The sequence below is a fragment of the Canis lupus genome, chromosome 6 (genome assembly GCF_003254725.2).
Source record: "Canis lupus dingo isolate Sandy chromosome 6, ASM325472v2, whole genome shotgun sequence".
Classification (NCBI taxonomy): Eukaryota; Metazoa; Chordata; class Mammalia; order Carnivora; family Canidae; genus Canis; species Canis lupus.
In genome coordinates, this window is record NC_064248.1 from 54,281,595 (window position 1) to 54,300,508 (window position 18,914).

The 18,914-nt window shown below is 39.9% G+C and overlaps 1 protein-coding gene across 8 annotated transcripts in view; it reads right to left on the minus strand.

Moving 5' to 3' along the window:
* SLC44A3 (solute carrier family 44 member 3) overlaps positions 1-18,914 on the minus strand; it is a 111,901-nt gene that overhangs the window by 87,604 nt on the left and 5,383 nt on the right. For all 8 annotated transcript variants that reach the window (XM_049111652.1, XM_025417567.3, XM_049111648.1 and 5 more), the window contains 2 exons: positions 17,340-17,476; positions 16,324-16,417 (listed from right to left, as the gene is read on the minus strand). In XM_049111652.1, coding sequence (XP_048967609.1) covers positions 16,324-16,417; positions 17,340-17,476 — 231 coding nt within the window. The remainder of the gene's footprint in view (positions 1-16,323; positions 16,418-17,339; positions 17,477-18,914) is intronic.

Genomic DNA, 18,914 nt, shown 5'->3' on the forward strand with positions numbered 1-18,914 from the left:
GGCCTTAACAACATTTTTCTAGATATGTTTCCTTAGGTAAGGGAAACAAAGCAAACATCAACAATTGGGACTACACCAAAATAAAAAGCTTCTGCATAGTGAAGGAAGTCACCAACAAAACAAAAAGGCAACCTACTGAACGGGAGAAGATATTTGCAAATAACATATCTGATAGGGGGTTAGTATCCAAAATATATAAAGAACTTATTCAACACCAAAAAGCCAAGTAATCAAATTAAAACATGGGCAGAAGACCTGAGCAGTTTTCTAAAGAAGACATACAGAGGGCCAAGACACAGGAGAAGATGTTCAACGTCACTAATCATCAAAGAAATGCAAACCAAAACCACAGTGAAATATTAACTTACCCCTTTCAGAATGGTTAGAATCAAAAGACAAGAAATAACAAATGTTGGTGAGGATATGGAGGTAAAGAACCCCTTGTGCACTGTTGGTAGGAATGCAAATAGGTACGGCAACTGTGAGAGACAGTATGGAGATCCCTCACAAAATTAAACATAGAATTACCATATAATCCAGTAATTCCACTATTGGATATTTGTGCCTCAAAAAACAAAAATGCTAATTTGAAAAGATACATACATCCCTATGTTTTTGCAGCATTATTTACAATAGCCAAATATGGAAGCAACCCAAGCATCCATCAATAGATGGATAAAGAAGAGGTGGTATATTTAAACAACGGAATATTACTCAGCCATAAAAAAGAATGACATCTTGCCATTTGTGACAACACGGATGGACCTAGAGGTTATTATGCCAAGTGAAATAAGTCAGTCAGAGAAAGACAAGTACCCTTAAGCCCCATCTGATCAGTCTCCACTATTAACCTGATTTCTAGAACTATAAACTACTTTTGACTGTTGTATATTACCATTTGCTCTTTTCCTCCTCTTAGCTGTGATGTATATCACTAGATCATTCTTTTTTTCCCCTTTTTTCATTAGATTATTCCTTTTAATTGCTGAGTACTATTCCACTGTATGACTGTATTGTCATTTGCTCTTTTGTTGATTGCTATCCAAGTTGTTTCCAGTTTGGGGCTATTAAAAGAAAAGCTGCTATCAAAATTTCTATGTGTCTTTTTATTGATGTTCATTTTCAATTTTTTCAAGTAAATACCTAAAAGGAGAATTGCTAGGTTGTATGGTAAATGTATGCTTAGCTTTGTAAGAAACATGAAACTTTTCCCAAAGTGGCTGTATGAGAGTTCGAGTTGTCCCACATTCTCACTAGCATTTGGTGATGCTCCGTTTTAAAATGGTAGCCCTTCCAGTAAGAGCACAGTGATATCTCATTATGGTTTTAATTTGCCTTTTCTTGATGGCTAATGGTGTTAACTATCTTTTTATGTACATACTGGCTTTCCGTAGATCTTTTGAGAAGTACCTGTTCAAGTCTCTTGCCTGGTTTTATTGGACTGCTTGTCTTTTTGTTATTGATTTGAAGCAAGGGTCGGCAAAATTTGGCCCACCATTTGTGTTGGTACATGACCATGTTCCTTATAGGAACACAGCATAACTCATCTGTTGATGTATTTTCTGTGGCTGCTTTTGCTCTAGACTGGCAAAGTTAAGTAGTTGCCACTGAGATGATACCATCCACAAAGCCTAAAATAGTTGCTATATGACCTTTTAATTTTTTTAATATTTTATTTATTTATTCATGACAGACATAGGGGGAGAGAGAGAGAGAGAGAGAGAGAGAGAGAGAGAGGCAGAGACACAGGCAGAGGGAGAAGCAGGCTCCATACAGGGAATCCAACGTGGGACTTGATCCTGGGTCTCCAGGATCACGCCCTGGGCTCAAGGTGGCGCTAAATCGCTGAGCCACCCAGGCTGCCCTATATGACCTTTTTATAGAAAAAGGTTGTAGACTCTGATTTAAAGGAACTTCTTATCTATTCTGGATTTAAGCATTTGTCATATATATGTATTGTGAATATTTTCTTCCAGTCTGTTATTTTTTTTTCTTTTCATTTTCTTAGTGGCGTCTTTTTTTAAAGAAGATTTTATTTATTTATTCAGGAGAGACACACAGAGAGAGGCAGAGACATAGGCGGAGGGAGAAAAGCTCCCCACGAAGAGCCTGATGGGTGCCAATGAACCTGCCACATGGGCCCTCTCCCTCCCCCAGAAGAAGAGATAATCTCCATGATAGCTGCTCTGCCCCCAAGGGAAAGCAACCTTTCCTTTGGCTAATAACTTGCTTGCCCTGCCCTCTCTTCCATTTGTCCAACTCCCCAGAGCTCCCCTGTACTTGCTGGGTGGGGTGCTGTCTGGTTCATGAATCATTAAACAAAGCCAATTAGATCTTCCAATTGACTCAGTGAAATTGCTTTTTCACAGATTTGGTGGCAGCATAGGGATTTGAAGCTAACTTCTGAGGGCCTTTGGGGAAGAGAAACAGCTGTGGCACCCTACAAGGCCTTCTGATTTCTGTTTTTCTTCCCATTTCCGAGGGCCATTGGTGAGTTCCCCTCAGGTTTAGCTGTGTTCGTTGTGTTCAAGCTACTGATCTAACTGGCTTTCCTGTCCAGGGTCAACAGGTCTGTCTGGACTAACAGGAGGCTCTGACAGGGCACCAGGCCTTAGCTCCTGGTACAGTCTGCAATTCCGAGTTGGCATCCCTTCTCGGTTCCCGCCCACAGTCTCCCTGAACGCAGTCTGCTGGTCAGTCCACACGGGGGACAGCTGCTGGTATGCACAGCCTTCTCTCGGCCAGTCTGCAGTGCCATGTTTTGGTTACTGCTGGTCTGTTGAGGTACACGTTTGTGTATCTCGTTTTATATAAATATAGGCTTTTGCTAGTGGGGATCATGGAGGCCAAAATGGCACAAAAATCGGTGGGCATGGGTGGAGCATTTAAGAACTGTCAGAGCGCTTGTCATCTAACTCAAAAACTTCTGAGTCAGGGTGCCTGGTCATGGAACAGGTGAGACTGACACTAGGTCACCCTGCCAACCTCAAGAAAACTTCTGTGCAACGAGGCACACTATAAAACACAATCCCTAAGCCAGTAGCAAGTCCCTCATAGGTATTAGTCTGGCTCTGGGAAACCCAAAGACCTAACTAAAGGGAACGGGATCCTTTGCATCCAGATAGCCGAACCTGCCATCTTTGGGTGCTGCACACCTGCTTATCTCATCATGCCTAAGAACTACAGTTCCAGAAGTTGCAAGTGTCCAGCAAGAGAAAAAATTTTTTACCAAAAATAACATAGAACTGCAATGGCCATTATGGGGAATGTTCCAATTCCACAAGATCCACTCATTTAAGAAGTGTCCTTAGACGCAGGAGCTCCCAAATTAAATAGAATGGGATACCTGTTTTAATTGGCATGCAGAAGCCTCCAAAAGGTTTCCAAATTCCAAAATAGTTTCATTGGAAGATTTACTATAAAAAGCTAATGAAAAAAGAGAAAAGGTACTAAAAGTGAGACCGTAAGACTGCTGTAGCTCTTACTGCTCAGCTCTACCCTTGATCCGAGTACTAATCCTAGTGAGCCCCAGGCTGACCTGCCTCTCTGTTCTGAAGAGACTATTAACTTAATTGTGACCTCTTGCAATAGGACCATTCCAGGCTACTGGCGATCCTCTTCAGGTATCTCTCACTCCTGACTTAAAGGTCGAACTAAGGGCTGTCGTTAAAGCATTTCTTAAGCCCTGGGAGGATCCTCAAGAGTGATTATAAGGAGATTACCTCTTGAACCCAGTCCAGAGAGGGGAATAAAAATTCATTGTCCCTTCCTTTCCACATACAGAGCTTGGGTTATTGAGTCTTTCTGTCCTGGGAATAACTATCTCCTTGATAGTTTCCTTTTGTGTCTTAAGAATGAGGCTTGGCTTTCTTTCTGTCTGGGATGTGCAGGTGGTTGCTTCTTTCTTTAGCTATCTTCGACAATGACTCTAGATCTTGCAAAGATGCAATCTTTTGTAAAATCCTCCTCAAGGATACCTGTTGGGTCCATGAGGTTCTCTAAGACCGCCAAAATATTCACTGTTTGTCCTGGCTGGCACCCGACAAGATATTTGAAAGGACTTACTAACTCCAGAATCAGAAATTTGGTCACACTGGAAGTTGATATTTAGACCCTAAGAGGAATTTTTTTTTTTTTTTAGGTCTTCTCCCTCCAAACTAAAGGTATCCAGAGGGAAAGAAGATATTCTTCTTCTTCTGTGGAGAAGGTGTGTCAGTCCCTGATATCAGTCAGGTGGAGCCCAATTCTCTGAGGGATTGAAAACAGCTCTCCTGGCTTAACAAATCTAGTCTTTATAGGACCAGGAGTGTGGCTCCAGAAACAATTCAAAGACCACCAATCCTTTTTACCAATCCCCAAACCTCCCCTGTTTATCTCCAAAGGCTGGTAAGTGTAAAACTTCTGGCAGTAAGGGGACCCAAGTCATGCTAGAGGGCACATGCACTGTTTTCCTGCACTTGTTCTGTGCTCTGTCCGGTGTTCTCCAGGGCTTGTGCAGCCCAGCTCTCTAGAGTGCGGCTTTCAGGGAGGTATTCTTATCAAGAAAAATCAAAAGGGGAAAAGGTCATTTGGAACTTGACTTGCCAAGGACAAATAACTCCTCTTCAGTGTCTTCTCCACAAATATATTCCACACCCCCCCCCCCCACCAGCAGATTTATTTATTTATTCATGAGAGACACACACAGAGAGAGAGGCAGAGACATAGGCATAGACTTGACCCCAGGACCTGGGATCACCACCTGAGCCAAAGGCAGATGCTCAACCGCTGAGCCACCCAGGTGACCCTCCACATACATTCTTAAAAGCTTCAGTCATCTAGACTGTTCAGCTTAACTTATCCCACCTACCGGAAAAACAAACTCAGATCCAATTTTTATAACTAGTTAATTTTGTACCTATTTCATGGCAGGCAATTTTACAATATAAATTTAAGTTTTCTGTGTCTCTGAATGTTCATGTGTGTCAAGTGAAAGAGGACTTCAACTGCCTTGTTTTGTGACTTCAGTCTGTAGTTTTCAACAGATTAAGTTCTTTCCAGTTTATCTCTGAACTCAGGCAAATGACCCCACGGGCAAGATTTGCCAGATGGAACTGAAACTACCCCTCAAGCAATAAGGACTGCCCAGGGCCTGCAAGAACTGGCGTGACTGTCCCCGAAGCAGTGACGGGCTGGACCTTTGTTGCCCACCTGCACCTACCCACCGACCTTTGGCCCATATTTTCCTTCTATAAAACCAGGAAGTATTTTTGGCACTTTGGAGACAGACTGGGACACTCAACCACTGCCTTCCAGGTGTCGACCTCACTGAAAGAAATTCCTTTCTTGTTTCACCATCACTGGTCTCTCTGCCTTTGGGTTTTGTTGGCAGGGAGTGGCTCACCCTGGTCGGCTTGGCCCCCTGGAGCCAGGTGCTCCTGCACCCCTGTGGCCCAGCTACATACATACGTATATATACTTATGTTGTAGTTACATGGTATTTTCCCCCTCCAGATGGCATTGCTGAAATGAATCTGTAAAAGAGCTCTATTTATATAGCTTGAAGGCAAGTGCTTGTAAGGTTTGGCCATTCTGAAACAGAGACTAGAAACCCAAATATTTTTCAAGTTCATGTGATCTGGAAAAATATTTGATATGAAAGCTAATTTAAGGTTGATGGTTTAACTAAAACAGACCTCAAGATTAAATATAAGACTCTTACTCTACCTGAGTTTACTAGCCTAATAAACTCATGTCAATGCTTGTGAAAGCTGTCAAAAAAAATAGCTTAGGATAATGACTGACTTTGTCTAATGTTTAATGAAGTTTTTGTAGGTAATCTAACATAATTATTAAGGACAAGTAAATAGATGTAAGCAAGACAGACATTTATAAATGAACTTTTTGGCAATATATAGGTCTATTTAAATAGTCTTCTCAATTTTTTTTTTTTGTAACCTAAAACCTTAAAGTTTTGCTGAGTTAGGTTAAATGGTAAGTTAAATTCATTAAATACCTAGATCATTTCCAAATAAGACAAAATACTAATACACTAATTGCTAAACATAAATTTATCCACTTTTAGCTTCTCATTACAGAGAAATTAAAAAATATTTGGATATGTTAATGCTACATGGGAAAATTTCAAAAGGCATATGCTTGTAGGACTTTTTTTTTTTTTTTTGCTTTTGAAATGTTATTCAAAAATTTGCAATTTTAAAAGACACTAGTATGACAGACCATTCACAATTGCTTACTTCCTAGTTTTCATGAGAAATTATGGTTTCTAGGGGTTAAGAATTCTAATTAATATATGCAATTAAAACTACTAAAAATAAAAAGAGAAATATCTCCATATGCCAGAAATAGATGTACTTTCAGTGGGGGAAAAAGGTGTGAGAAATGGAGATGTATTTTTTGTTAAGGGGGAAAAAAGTAATTTTGTCCTAACATGAGGGTAGTTGTTTAAAGAAGAAAAACGGGACAAAATCAGAATGTAGATACGTTGTAGAACCTTTGTGGAAAACGAATCTCTGAAGAGGAATTCTGATTTGTAGTCAAGCTGGTTAAAATTAAAATGAATTTTTTTCTTATTTTATTTAAATTCAATTAGCTAAAAAAAATAAAAATAAATTCAATTAGCTAACATACAGTGTATCATTAGTTTCAGATGTAAAATGAATTTATTTTAAAAAATAAGTTTTAATATCAAGTAAGCTTGTGCAAAATTAGAATTTGTTTCTATCTGCTAAAAAAAACAAAATTTTCTTGGACTTCTGGTCTGCTTTGATCAAACTGTGAAAATTTCTTTATGTTTTAAATATTAAGTTTCATAATGATCTATGATCCTATTTAGGCAAGTGCTTCAAAACTTTTTGATTTTTTTTAAGTTTTTATTTATTTATTCATGAGAGAGAGATTGAGAGAGAGAGGCAGAGACACAGGCAGAGGAAGAAGCAGGCTCCATGCAGGGAGCCTGATGTGGGTAGGAGTCGATCCCAGGACTCCAAGATCACGCCCTGGGCCAAAGGCAGACGCTCAACTGCTGAGCCACCCAGGCGTCCCCTTTCTTTGATATTTTTGACAAACTTCCCCAAATCAAATTCTAAATAAAGTCTTTGACCTAGAATATTCCAAAAATCTGTTAAATTAGTTAGGTTTGCTACGTAAGTTACAGGGGAGAAATTGTCAAATAAGTAATACTAAGCCTCCTTAATATTGTGTTTTGTTTTGTTTTGTTTTTTGCCTCCTTAATATTGTAAGATTGTGTCACCTGTGGATAAAGACTTTTCTGCTTAAGTCTATACGAGGATAAATGTCCTTGTAACATGACAAGGGTCTGCTCTTAAGTTGGAGAAATTAAGATGAGTCAACAGTAGGTATAAATTGTATACTTGGGGCTATGGAAAACCCAAGACTGTAACTTGGTTCTTCCTGACTCCCTGACAAACCCCATTTTTCAATTTTTGCATTCCTTTACCCACCACGGTGTGTTTCAGATGAATCAAATTATAAATACACATTGGTTGGGGAAACTTCTCTAGGATTATGAAAACCATTTACCATCAATATCTGATCTGTCTGGTCTACAGTTCTGGAAAAACTTTTTTAGGGCAGCCCAGGTGGCTCATTGGTTTAGCGCTGCTTTGGGCCCAGGGCGTGATCCTGGAGACCCAGGATCGAGTCCCACGTCGTGCTCCCTGCATGGAGCCTGCTTCTCCCTCTGCCTGTGTCTCTGCCTCTCTCTCTCTCTGTCTCTCATGAATAAATAAACAAAAAAATCTTTAAAAAAAGAAAAACTTTTTTATTTTGTTTTTCTCCCAGAGTTCCTCAAAGCCCCTCCCTTTGAACATCTCCAGCTGGACTTCATTCACTGCTACCTAGTAAGGTTATCAGTATGGTCCTCTTACTGTAGGTGTGTTTTCCAGATGGGCTGAAGCTTTTCTCCTGCTGCAAGGCTGATGCCGCCACCCGCCCCCCCCCCCCCCCCCCCACCAAAGCAAAGAACTTGTTAGGAAGTATGTTTCCCACTTGGGGTATATCTTTCCTGGTCTCCAGGGATCAAAGCACCTGCAGCACTGAGCCAATCATACAAACCTTAACAAAACTTTGCAAATGCAGTGGAATTCTATCAGAAAACCACTTTCTGCTGCCCCTGTCCCATGCTAGTCTGAGGAGCTACTGTAAGTAAGTCTTATGCTAAAGCCTACCATGGACAGGTTCAACATGCTTTCCTGGACCTCAAGTTCAAAGGATCTTGTTGGTCCCAGCCTGGAACCTGATGTCTGGATGTTTTGGAAACATCATTGTTAAAAAGAAAGCTCTTGAGCCCCGTGGGAAGGGACCTTACCAAGTGCTCCTGGCCACTGACACGGTTATAAAACTGAAAGACACAGAGCCTTGGGGACACAACTCATGGCTAACAGAGGCTCCACCTGACACTGATCTTGTGTACACACCGGATACCTCTAAATCCAGCTGATGAGGATGGGACATAGCTGACCTCGAGGTGGACCGCTTCCGTGTGAGACCCCAGGTTTAGACTTCATACTTTATCTAAACATAAAACTCCCTTTCCTTCTTTTCCTTTCCTTTACTCTGGCACTGGCCTAGAAAGATAACATCTTTATCTCTATCTCCCTGATCATTATTAAGTGGGGGTAGCCACTTACTTCAGGCTAGGAGAAAACCTAACTGTGCCCCTAACATTTCAAAAATAAAAGAAGATATCTAATTGGTTGGCTCACCTTAAATTACATTTACAGTTCACATTGACCTACCAGGGAGGGTTTCATGATTCAGTTTTCACTCCTTAGGGCAGATCCCTGCTTCCTTGGTTAGGGATACATGTGCCTGAGGCTATGATTGAAAAGTTTCCCTTAATTCTTAAAATTATTGCAAAATCTGCTATTAAAACAACAGCAGACCAACAAATAGCCTTACACTCTCTAGCCAAAGTTGTCCTCGATATTAGAACAGCTCTTGATTCTCTTTTAGCTGAGCAAGGAGATGTCTCTGCTGTGCCTGGATTAACACTTATGGCGAAATTGAAACTCAATTACATAAAATCCCAGAACAAATCAGTTGGCTTAAAAAAGGTACTTTCCATAGGGTCTTGGGGCCATGGCTCTAAAGTGCACTCCAAACTCTGGGAATGATTCTGTTTATAGTCATCATAACAATGTCTCTGGGGTGTTGTATTCTCTCAAAAGCTTTACATCCATGATCTCAGCCACTAAACACCAAGCCAATGATCTCCCTAAAACTGGAATGTTTAAGGAACAAAGAAAATGACCCAATTAAAGAATGTACATCTGAAACCATGACCAGTGAATATCACAGAGGTCAGGCAAAAATGTCATGACCTATGGATACAACACAAAGGGAAAAACAAAAACCACACGAACTTCAGAGCGGTAGCTGAGAATGGCACTAATGCCTTAAAATCTGATCACGTCTCTCAGTTACTTGGAAAGTCTGATCAAAATGGGGTAATTGTACCAGAGGCCCCAATTGGTGTCACTTCGACCAAGTTCCCAAACCAGAGCTTAATACCTAATCTAATTGCTCTTTCAACCTCTCCCAGAAATGTAGTCTTAAGCAGTCAGCTAGGAATTTTTCAATTAGCACCACGTGGATGAGGTCATCTGCATGATAAGACCCCTCGCTTTTCCCCTAAGGGAAAGCCATCTTGCCTAGAACAAGTCTTTCCTTCTTCTAATTACTTTCTTATCCCTTCTTCCTTCCTATAAAAACCTCCCACTTTATACACGGTCCCAGAGCTCTCCCTTACCTGCGGGGCTAATGCTGTCTGATCCGGGAGTCTTTCAATAAGGTCATCTAGATCTTCAAATGTATTCCGTTGAACTTTGTTTTTTAATACCACATTGTCTTAACCACTCTTTCTTAGTAACTATTAAAACCAGGTGGTATGAGCCCTCCGACTTTGTTCTTCAAGAAGTTTGTATGTATGTGACTCCAGATTTTGCTTTTCTGTGTTTTTTGTTTGTTTGTTTGTTTTTAGAATGAACTTGTCAATTTCTTAAAAAATTGTTGGCACTACACTGAATCTGTAAGACAATTTGGGGAGAAATGACATCCTAACAATATTAAAACTTCCAATTTATGAATAAGGTTATCTCTCCACTTATTTTGGAGTTCTTTAATTTCAGAAAGGTCTTAAAGTTTTCAGTTGAAATCTTCCATTAAATTTATTCCTAGTTATTCTATACTTTTTGATGTTGTTAAAGATGGACTTTAACAGTTATTTCCTAATTGTTGCAAATGTATAGAAATGCAATTTGACCATGTATCTCCCCATTTTGCTAAATTCACTTAGTAGTTACTTTGTAGATTCCTTTGGATTTTCTATATAAGCAATTAGGTCATCTGTAAATGCAGATGACTTCACTTCTTTTCATTTCTTTTCCTTCCTTTCTTTTGCAATTCCTAGGACCTCCTTTACAATGCTGAATGGAAGTGCTCAGAGCAGATTCCCCTGCTTTGTTCTAATCTTAGATGGGAAAGCATTCAGTAGTTCACCATTAAGTATAACATTAATTATAGATTTATTAGAGATGCTCTTTCTCAGACTGAGAACATTCTCTGCAATTTCTAGCTTAATTGTCTCTTATTAAGTGGATAGCTAAAAAGTGTTACTTTATGTAAACAGCCTGCTACAGACAAGCCATATAGATGGTTTTCACTCTTCTGCTATTACAAACATTGCAGTGAAAAATTCTGCACAAATGTCACTTCATAGCAGTTTAAGTGTACCTGTATATTAGAGGTGCCTGTCTGACTCAGTTGGAAAGGCACACAACTCCAGATCTGAGTCGAGTTTGAGCCCTACATTGAGTGTTGAGATTAGTTAAATAAATAAACTTAAAAAAATTTTGTTTAGAAGTAGAGATGCTTGATTTAAAGGTATATACATTGATCACTGATGAATACTGATGCATTGCCCTCCTTAGATCCCAGCCTCAGAAATGTATGAAAGTGTCTACTTCCCTACACCTTTGCCAGTACAAAACATTATCCAACTTTAGATGCTGTCATCTAAGCATTGAAAGTGTGAAAACAAATTCTTATACAGAATTTCCCCTATTGGGATGCCCAAGTGGCTCAGTGGTTGAGCATCTACCTTTGGCTCAGGTTGTGATCCGGGGTCCTGGGATTGAGTCCTGAATCGGGCTCCCTGAAGGGAGCCTGCTTCTCCCTCTGCCTGTCTCTGCCTGTGTCTCTCATGAATAAATAAAATCTTAAAAAAAAAAAAAAGAATTTCCCCTATCATAAGGGAAGTCTGGCCTCTTTTAATATGTTTAAACAACACTGTGCTTTTTCTTTAAAGCATCTATTTATATTTTTAATCTCATTTTTAAACTGAGATATTACTGGTCTTTTAAAAGGTGGATTAGCAAGATATTTTATAAATTAGAGAAACTAATCCTTTTTTATGAATTGCAATTTATTTGCCTGTTAATTTTGCTTCTAGTGTTTTGTCAGGCAGAAATGTTTATTTCTAATGTGGCCAAATTTATCAATTTTTTATATTATGTCTTCTGAGTTTTAAGTCATAGAAGTTTTCCTTACTTTCAGGTTATGGAAAAAATTTTCCCATGGCTTCTAATACTTTCTAGTTTCACTTTATACATTAAAATCTTTAATCCATTTGGGGTTCCTGGGTGGCTTAGTCGGTTAAGCATCCAACTCTTGATTTCAGCTCAGGTCATGATCTCAGGGTTGTGGGATCGAACCCTGTGTCGAGCTTTACTGGGTATGGCTTGTTTGAGAATCTCTCTCCCTCTCCCTGCCCTACTCCTCTAAAAAAATAAATTAATTTAAAAAATAAAATCTTTCATCCATTTGGAATTTATTAATTTAAAGCATGAGGCATAGATCCAGCTGTTCCCTTGGATGTCTGTCCAGTTGTCCCAACACTACTTGTTCAATAGCCTATCATTTTGTCACTGATTTGAAATGCCACTTTTATCATGTGCTAAATTTCTGAAAGCATCTGGGTCTATTCCTGGATTATCTAGTATCTTCCATTGATCTTTCTATGCATGAACTAGTGCTATCACCAGCTAGACCCCAAGATGTGACCTATAGTGCCAGCCTGCTTGCACCCAATGAGTTTTGTACCACATTTTCCCTTAAACTCTTTCCAGCCTATCTCTTAACTCAGGCAAAAGACCTGAGGGGCATCAGCATCTTCTGATGGAAACCAAAAGTGCCCCTCAAGCAATAATACTGCCCTGACCCAGGCCACTCAGACCTGTTTGAGCTTAACCCCAACTCATACCTGTGCAGATGAACCACAGAGTGAACCATGGAGTGACTGTTACCTCTACCTAATTGTAATACTAAAATCTCCACTCAAAGAGAAGCATAAGCCTCATTTACATAATATACAATGTGTGTACAGGCACATTTCCTCAAGACACATGTGCCACCTCATGCCTGCCTCTACATATGGGGACGAGGCTAACCTTTCTAAATATTGATCCTAACTGTGAGTAAAAGGAACCCATTCACCCTTGTTCCGGGAGTCAGGGCTTTGGAATCTATTCTCCGTGATCTCCTTATTTGTGGCAAATAACATTTCCTTTGTGCAACAACTCACCTGGTGTAGTTTCTATATGTGACTCACCAAGGAGTGAGCTCACATTAGTTGTTATTTTAATTATTCAGTATTTTAATTATTAAACTTTATAATATAATATGTTTTAAAAATTGAAAGCCAATCTATGTTGTTTTTCTCATTTTGATTTTTTTGGTTTTTTAAAAAAATTCTTTACAAATTTTAAAATCAGCTAATCTAGTTACTGAAAAAAAAATTCTGTTTTGTTTGTAATCTTGATAAATTTATAGCTCAATTTAGGGAGAAATGACATCTTTATAATGTTGAGTCATACTGTCAACAACACTGTCTTTCTCTTTTAAGTTTTCCTTGTAGCTCAGGAACATATTAAAGTGTTCTTTTTATGGTTCTTGTACATTTCTTATTAAATTTGTCTCTAGGCACTCAAGTACCCACTTCGTTTTTGTCTGTATTTTTTCTCACTGTGGTAAAAGCTGTCTTTAAAAATGTATTAATGCTGCAGATTTCAGTATATTAATTGTGTTTCCTGCCACATAAGTGAGTTCTCTTGTCATTTATAGTTTTTCAGTTAATTTTCTTACCACCTGTAGAGTGGTAATTTTTACCTCCTTCTCTGCAAGTTTTAAACCTCTAGTTTCTTTTTCTCTTCTATTACAAAATAGTCTTCACATCAGTGAATCTGAATTGTCGCTACAGCAAATGTTTTTTGAGCTTTCAATTAGTATTTCTGAAAAATAGTGGTCAGATATAAACTTAACATCATTTTGTTTTTCCCCAAACACAATTCGCCATAAGACCTTAATTTTGTCAACATTGTTAAGATGATGCTTTTCAGGCATTTTACAACCCTCTGTTGGTAAAGTATGGTCCATCTCAGCCCTGAGGGTGACACAAAGAAGCATGTCAAATGTGGGTCATCCCTGGTGTGTGGTTGACTAGTTGCCCATTGAGCACTTCATTAGTTGGGGCAGGAGATAGGACTTTGGGCCACAGATTGTGGTTTCCTCCCCACTTCTGCTTTTTCTCTCCCCACCAGTGAAGCAGGAAGTAATTCGAAGAGCTGACTGTATATTTAGATGGCGCTGTTGGAATTCATTTGAGCAAACAATGCAGTGACATGCATGGGCACCCGTTAGGGAGGCTAGGACTAAAACTTACTGGATGGAAAAAACTAAGCCTTTTAGATTTTAAATACATCGGGAACTCAAAATACAATATTATGTTGAACCCCAAAGGGAAAAAGATATGCTTGCTTGTTATCTTCTGCAGTATTTTTTCACTACTGTTAAAAGCTCATACCTTGGGACACAAACTTTCTTGATATCCAACCACTGCTCTAAAAGGGTACGTTACACCTCACGTGATCGACAGAGGGAGAACAAACAATTGGTTTAGTCAATAGGGGTATTTAGAAAATGTTCTTTGGCCCTATGGCCACACTTCTCATGATTTCAAGCTTTTACTCTTGGCACTGCTCTTCCATGATAAATATGATAATTTCCACCTTAAAACAAACTCTTGCTTGTGTAGGGAAGGGAAATGGAGCCCTCAAGGCTATTTCTTTCTCCCTCACTCTGTCCAAGAAAGGCCAGTCAACAGGTTTGACTTTCCGTGAAAAAAGTCTGCATTTTGGGGGTGAAAGACCTAGGACAGGCGTGACAGGTAGAAAGATGGGGACCCTAGGACACATGCTACAGGGCTCCCTGCACCCCCATCTTGGTGTGAGCCCAAGGAGGCCATTTGCCAGGCAAAATAAAACCAACGAAGCCTTGACTGTTGATTTTGGATTACAGAAACTAACATGGATACTGTTCAGGTTTGCATGCCAATTCTTCCACAGGCTGCTTGTGTCATCTTAACCTGTCCCTGCATCAGTTCTTTCTACTGCAAAATTGGGATGAAAACAATGCCTAGAGCACAGTGGATTTGTGATGTACAGACAAATGAATATATGTCAAGAGCTTCAAAAAGTACCTGCAAGTACCAAAAGGCTCAATAAATGTTCACCATTATCATCAGCAACATCAAGATATAAGCTTTCCAGGGAATTACAGTGGCCAATCCACTTATAGTAGGAAGAATTTATCTACCTCTGGTTAAGTTACAACCTGAAAAAAATCCATTCTCTTTCAATTCCCTCTGCAGGCACAGTTATGAATTGTGTTCCTTAAAAAAATCCTTCTCAAAAGACAAATACTGTATGACCCCACTTATATGTGGAATCTAAAAGAGTCAATTTCACAGATGCAGAGAGAATGGTGGTGGCCAGGGTCTGGGGGAGGGGGAATAGGAAGATGGTCAAATGGTAGAAGGTTTAAAAAAAACCCTTCTCTTCAAACTGTTAAATAATTTTCCTTTAACTTACTACAACACTATAGTTTATTTATTTTGGATTTAGTTATGTTTCATTGAACTATGTTTAGGATATCTGACAAAACTCAGAATTTAAAAAATAAGATACAATGGGTAAATATACAATGGGTACTCTCCTATGCAAATGACTTCTCTCCTCTTTCAGTTACTTGTCACACAAAGTATTTATTTTAGAAAAGAATGCCAGGAGAATGGTTAACTCTATTTTTCCTCCCTCCTGTGTAACTACAATCTACCCGAGTGTTTTGTTTTAAGCACCTGCTAGATCAGCATTTTTCAAGCTATACTTACAAATGCATTAGCTTATGAAATAAATTACTGTTTTAAAAAAAAGTGAAATAGAGTTGGAACTATTAGTACAAATCAGATGCAGTAAGGAGAAATCTTGTTGTGTGACATTTCTATTTCTGTTTTATACTCCTAAGTAGGTATGAAGGTATACGTACACAGCACTGGGTGGTGATGCAATACAGTTCTTACTGTGGGTCCAACCAAGAAGAGTTTGATAAACACTATATGAGACAGCTGACATAATACCTTATTCTACTTGAATTATCATTACTTCTCAGGGATTTTGCAAAAGTCTCATTCATTGTAAACATATTTACAAACTTTAAAGAATGGTAATACAAAATAAATCCAAGTCCTCCTGCAGAACATCTCAGCATCCTGACAGTGGCAATGATTAGCAGTTGTATTTTCCTGGTTACATTCTCAATGGCTCAAATGTGAGCCACTTCCTATGGCCATACAATTCCTGCTTCATCACTATAGCTTTATTCTACAGATATTTGTGAGGTGCCTCCTATGTGCCAGGTACTACACTAGTTGATAGGAACGATGGACGCTAGAAGGAGTTCACAAGTAGAATCCTTGAGAAGGACATGTTTTCGGTCCTCATTGGGAAGATGTGTGTGGTGGCCACTTGGTTTTGAGTCTGTTTCTTATGGAGATATCTAGAGTTATAAAGACTAACAATGTCTGGTTGTAATAAAAGAACAAAAGTAAACAATTTCTCCTTTGTAATAAATAGTTGGAATAGAAAAAAATACATACCAACTACTTTATAAAACCACTCAATTGGTAATAATTCACATGTTAATTCTGCTAGCTCAAGTGTCATCCTTTTATGACTATATGTATCTTCATTGTTGACTTTTCTCCCTCTGTAGCCTGATTCCTAATCCATTGTCCATTATATATGTTGCAGAGAGTCCCTCCTTGTTTATTCCTGGCCTTTTCTAGACTGTGGGCTCTACCAGATACCTCCTTTGTGCTTCCAACCATACCTGCAGGAGCAACAGATGCACGTCAAATACCCCATGAATTTTGTTGATGGACAAGAAAAAAACATGAAAGCTTTTTACCTTGGAGGAACTGGTAGGCTGGGGCACAATGAGTCTGCATTTGGGTTCTGGGTGTAGTTGATGGAATCCAAACTATAAACACACAGGAAGGACCCTGGAAGAAGACGACACACAAACTGTACCATCTTCCTACATTGTGCTCATTTTTGTAGGGATCCAGTAAGAAAACCATAGTTCTTTTCCCAAACCGGGAAGTAAAAGGAATAAATCACTCAGATTTAGAAAATAGGTCTATCGGTGACCTAAAGTCAAAAAGCATAAGCATACAATTTGAGGTCAAATTAGGTCCCTTTTTTTCTCTCTCTGTCCCCTAAATCTCAATTCAAAACTAAAAGTCATGTGATTGGCACAAAAAAATCATTCGAAGGTCTTTGAAGATGATTTTTTGCATAGGCTTGATATTTTTAACACAGCCTTGCCAATAATTTTTTCAAAATCTGGCACACCATTTCATAGGCAGATAAAATTTGCAGTGGGTTGCCTCGAATTTCTTTTACTTTGCTCTGCTAGTTTACTCCTTATAAGGTAAATTTCAACAGGGGGCTCAGAGCAAGGTACTTCAGTTACACTAATGATTACTGCAATTATCCATGGGCCCCAACATTTTCATGAAAGAACATACTTGTTGGCACTTCAGCCCACAGCCGGCAGCCCTTCTCTAGGACTGGATGTGCCTGTGTGCGCAGAGCTCTCTGACCTCTGTGTGACCCTGCCTTTGGGCCCTAGATGTCAGTCTGCACTAGGCTCTGTATGGAAGACCATTCCCTGGCAGTGAGCAGAGAACAGCTAGGGTTTCAGATAAACTCCAGATAAGTCTGAATGAAAGCGCCCAAGCCCAGGAGAAAACATTTATGGCCTTTTCCATGCAAGAAGAGGTATCCACAAGGAAGGACAATTTCCAGCTTTGCAGAGAAATCAGTGCCTGGGTAAGTTGTCTCATCTAGGTCTGCACCAGTTACCCCACTGTGGTTCCCAGCCTGAGGGGGAAGAGCGAGGCCCCGTCCCTCGGTGCCTACCATTGTTGTCTGCAAAGAGCTGGACCTCTTCCAGGGTATCAAGCTGCTCTTCAGGACAGCTGGACACACAGAGGATGGTGGAACTGAGCCTCACATCCTTGACTTCCAGGTTGCAGGCATTCATAAAGAACACGTGTCTAGGAAACCAATGAAACACAAGAGTATCTTAGAGCATTTCCTCTCATTAGGTTTAATTATGGGCCTTAAAAAAATCCACGTTATCGAATGTGGGAATAATTAAGGCAAACTCTTATAACCAAATGCCTCAGCATAATTTACCATGTATTATGCCTACTGGGGGTTATCTATGGAGATGGTGCAGTGTAGGAACCTTGCTCAGATCTCATAAAATGTCTCTTTTTCCAGATTCGGCACTTCCTAGGAGAGAACACTAAGCAGTGATCTGAGGAAATCACTGAGGAAGAGAAGGGATTGATTCAACCTCCAGGGAATGCTAGCGCAGGCCAGTGCATAAACTACTCAATGAAGTCCATGGAAGACATCTCTGCACCTAAGTGTTCAGCTCTACTTCAGACAAGAGTTGAACTCAGGGAAGTGAGAAGTGGAAAGCTGGGGAGCTGAGGCAGGGAATTAATAGCCTGCCCCTCCCCCTGCTTCTCAGGTTGAGAGCCAGGAAACTCAGGAGACTTTCTCACTCTAGCTGTTCTGCCATTGGCTAGATGGGCGGGAGAACAAAGCTGGTTGTTGCCATTAATGGGGTCATGAGCCAGGCTAGCAGTGGGGGCTCCCAGACCATGCCCAACACCTCTCCAGGCTTCTAAGATTAGGGGAACCCAGAAGAGCCCTGGAGGCTGCCAGGTAGGCAGTCCTCTAGGGGAGGGACCTGGAGAGGGGGTGCTAGGAGGAGGCTGGGAGAGATGGAGGTGGTGTAATAGGAGATGGGACGACAGCTCTCTTCAACATATGATAAATTCACACTATTTAATTTCTTAAAATTATGGTAAAATATTTATAACATTCTTACCACCTTAACCATTTTAGGTGTAGAGTGCAGTGGCATTAAGTATATTCCCACTGCTGTGGGACCATCACTACCACCCACCCACAGAGCTCTTTTCACCTTGCAAAACCCAAACTCTATACCTATAAGCAACAACTGCCCTGCCCCTGGCTACCACCATTCCGCTGTCTTTGTGAATATGACTACTCTAGGTATAGAGAGTGAAATCATAAAATATTTTTCTTCCTTGAGACTGGCTTATATCACTTAGTATAATATCCTTAAGATTGACTCATGCTGGAGCCTGTGTCAGAATGTCCTTCCTTTTTAAGGCTGAATAAGTTCCCGCTATTTATATATACAACATCATGTCTACCCATCCATCTGCTGATGGGACACCTGGTTGCTTCTACCTGTTGGTTACTGAGAATAAAATATATACTTTACAATCCCAAAAGAACAACCATTTCTTCGCATGCATGGCTACATTTGGGCAGCCTCTCTTCTTCCTTCTGTCTTCTTTATATGTGACCCCCAAGTGCAGGAGGAAATGCCTCCAGGCTGTCCATGTCCAGCAAGGCAAAGCCCTTCTCCTCAGGAATGACATTCAGGGG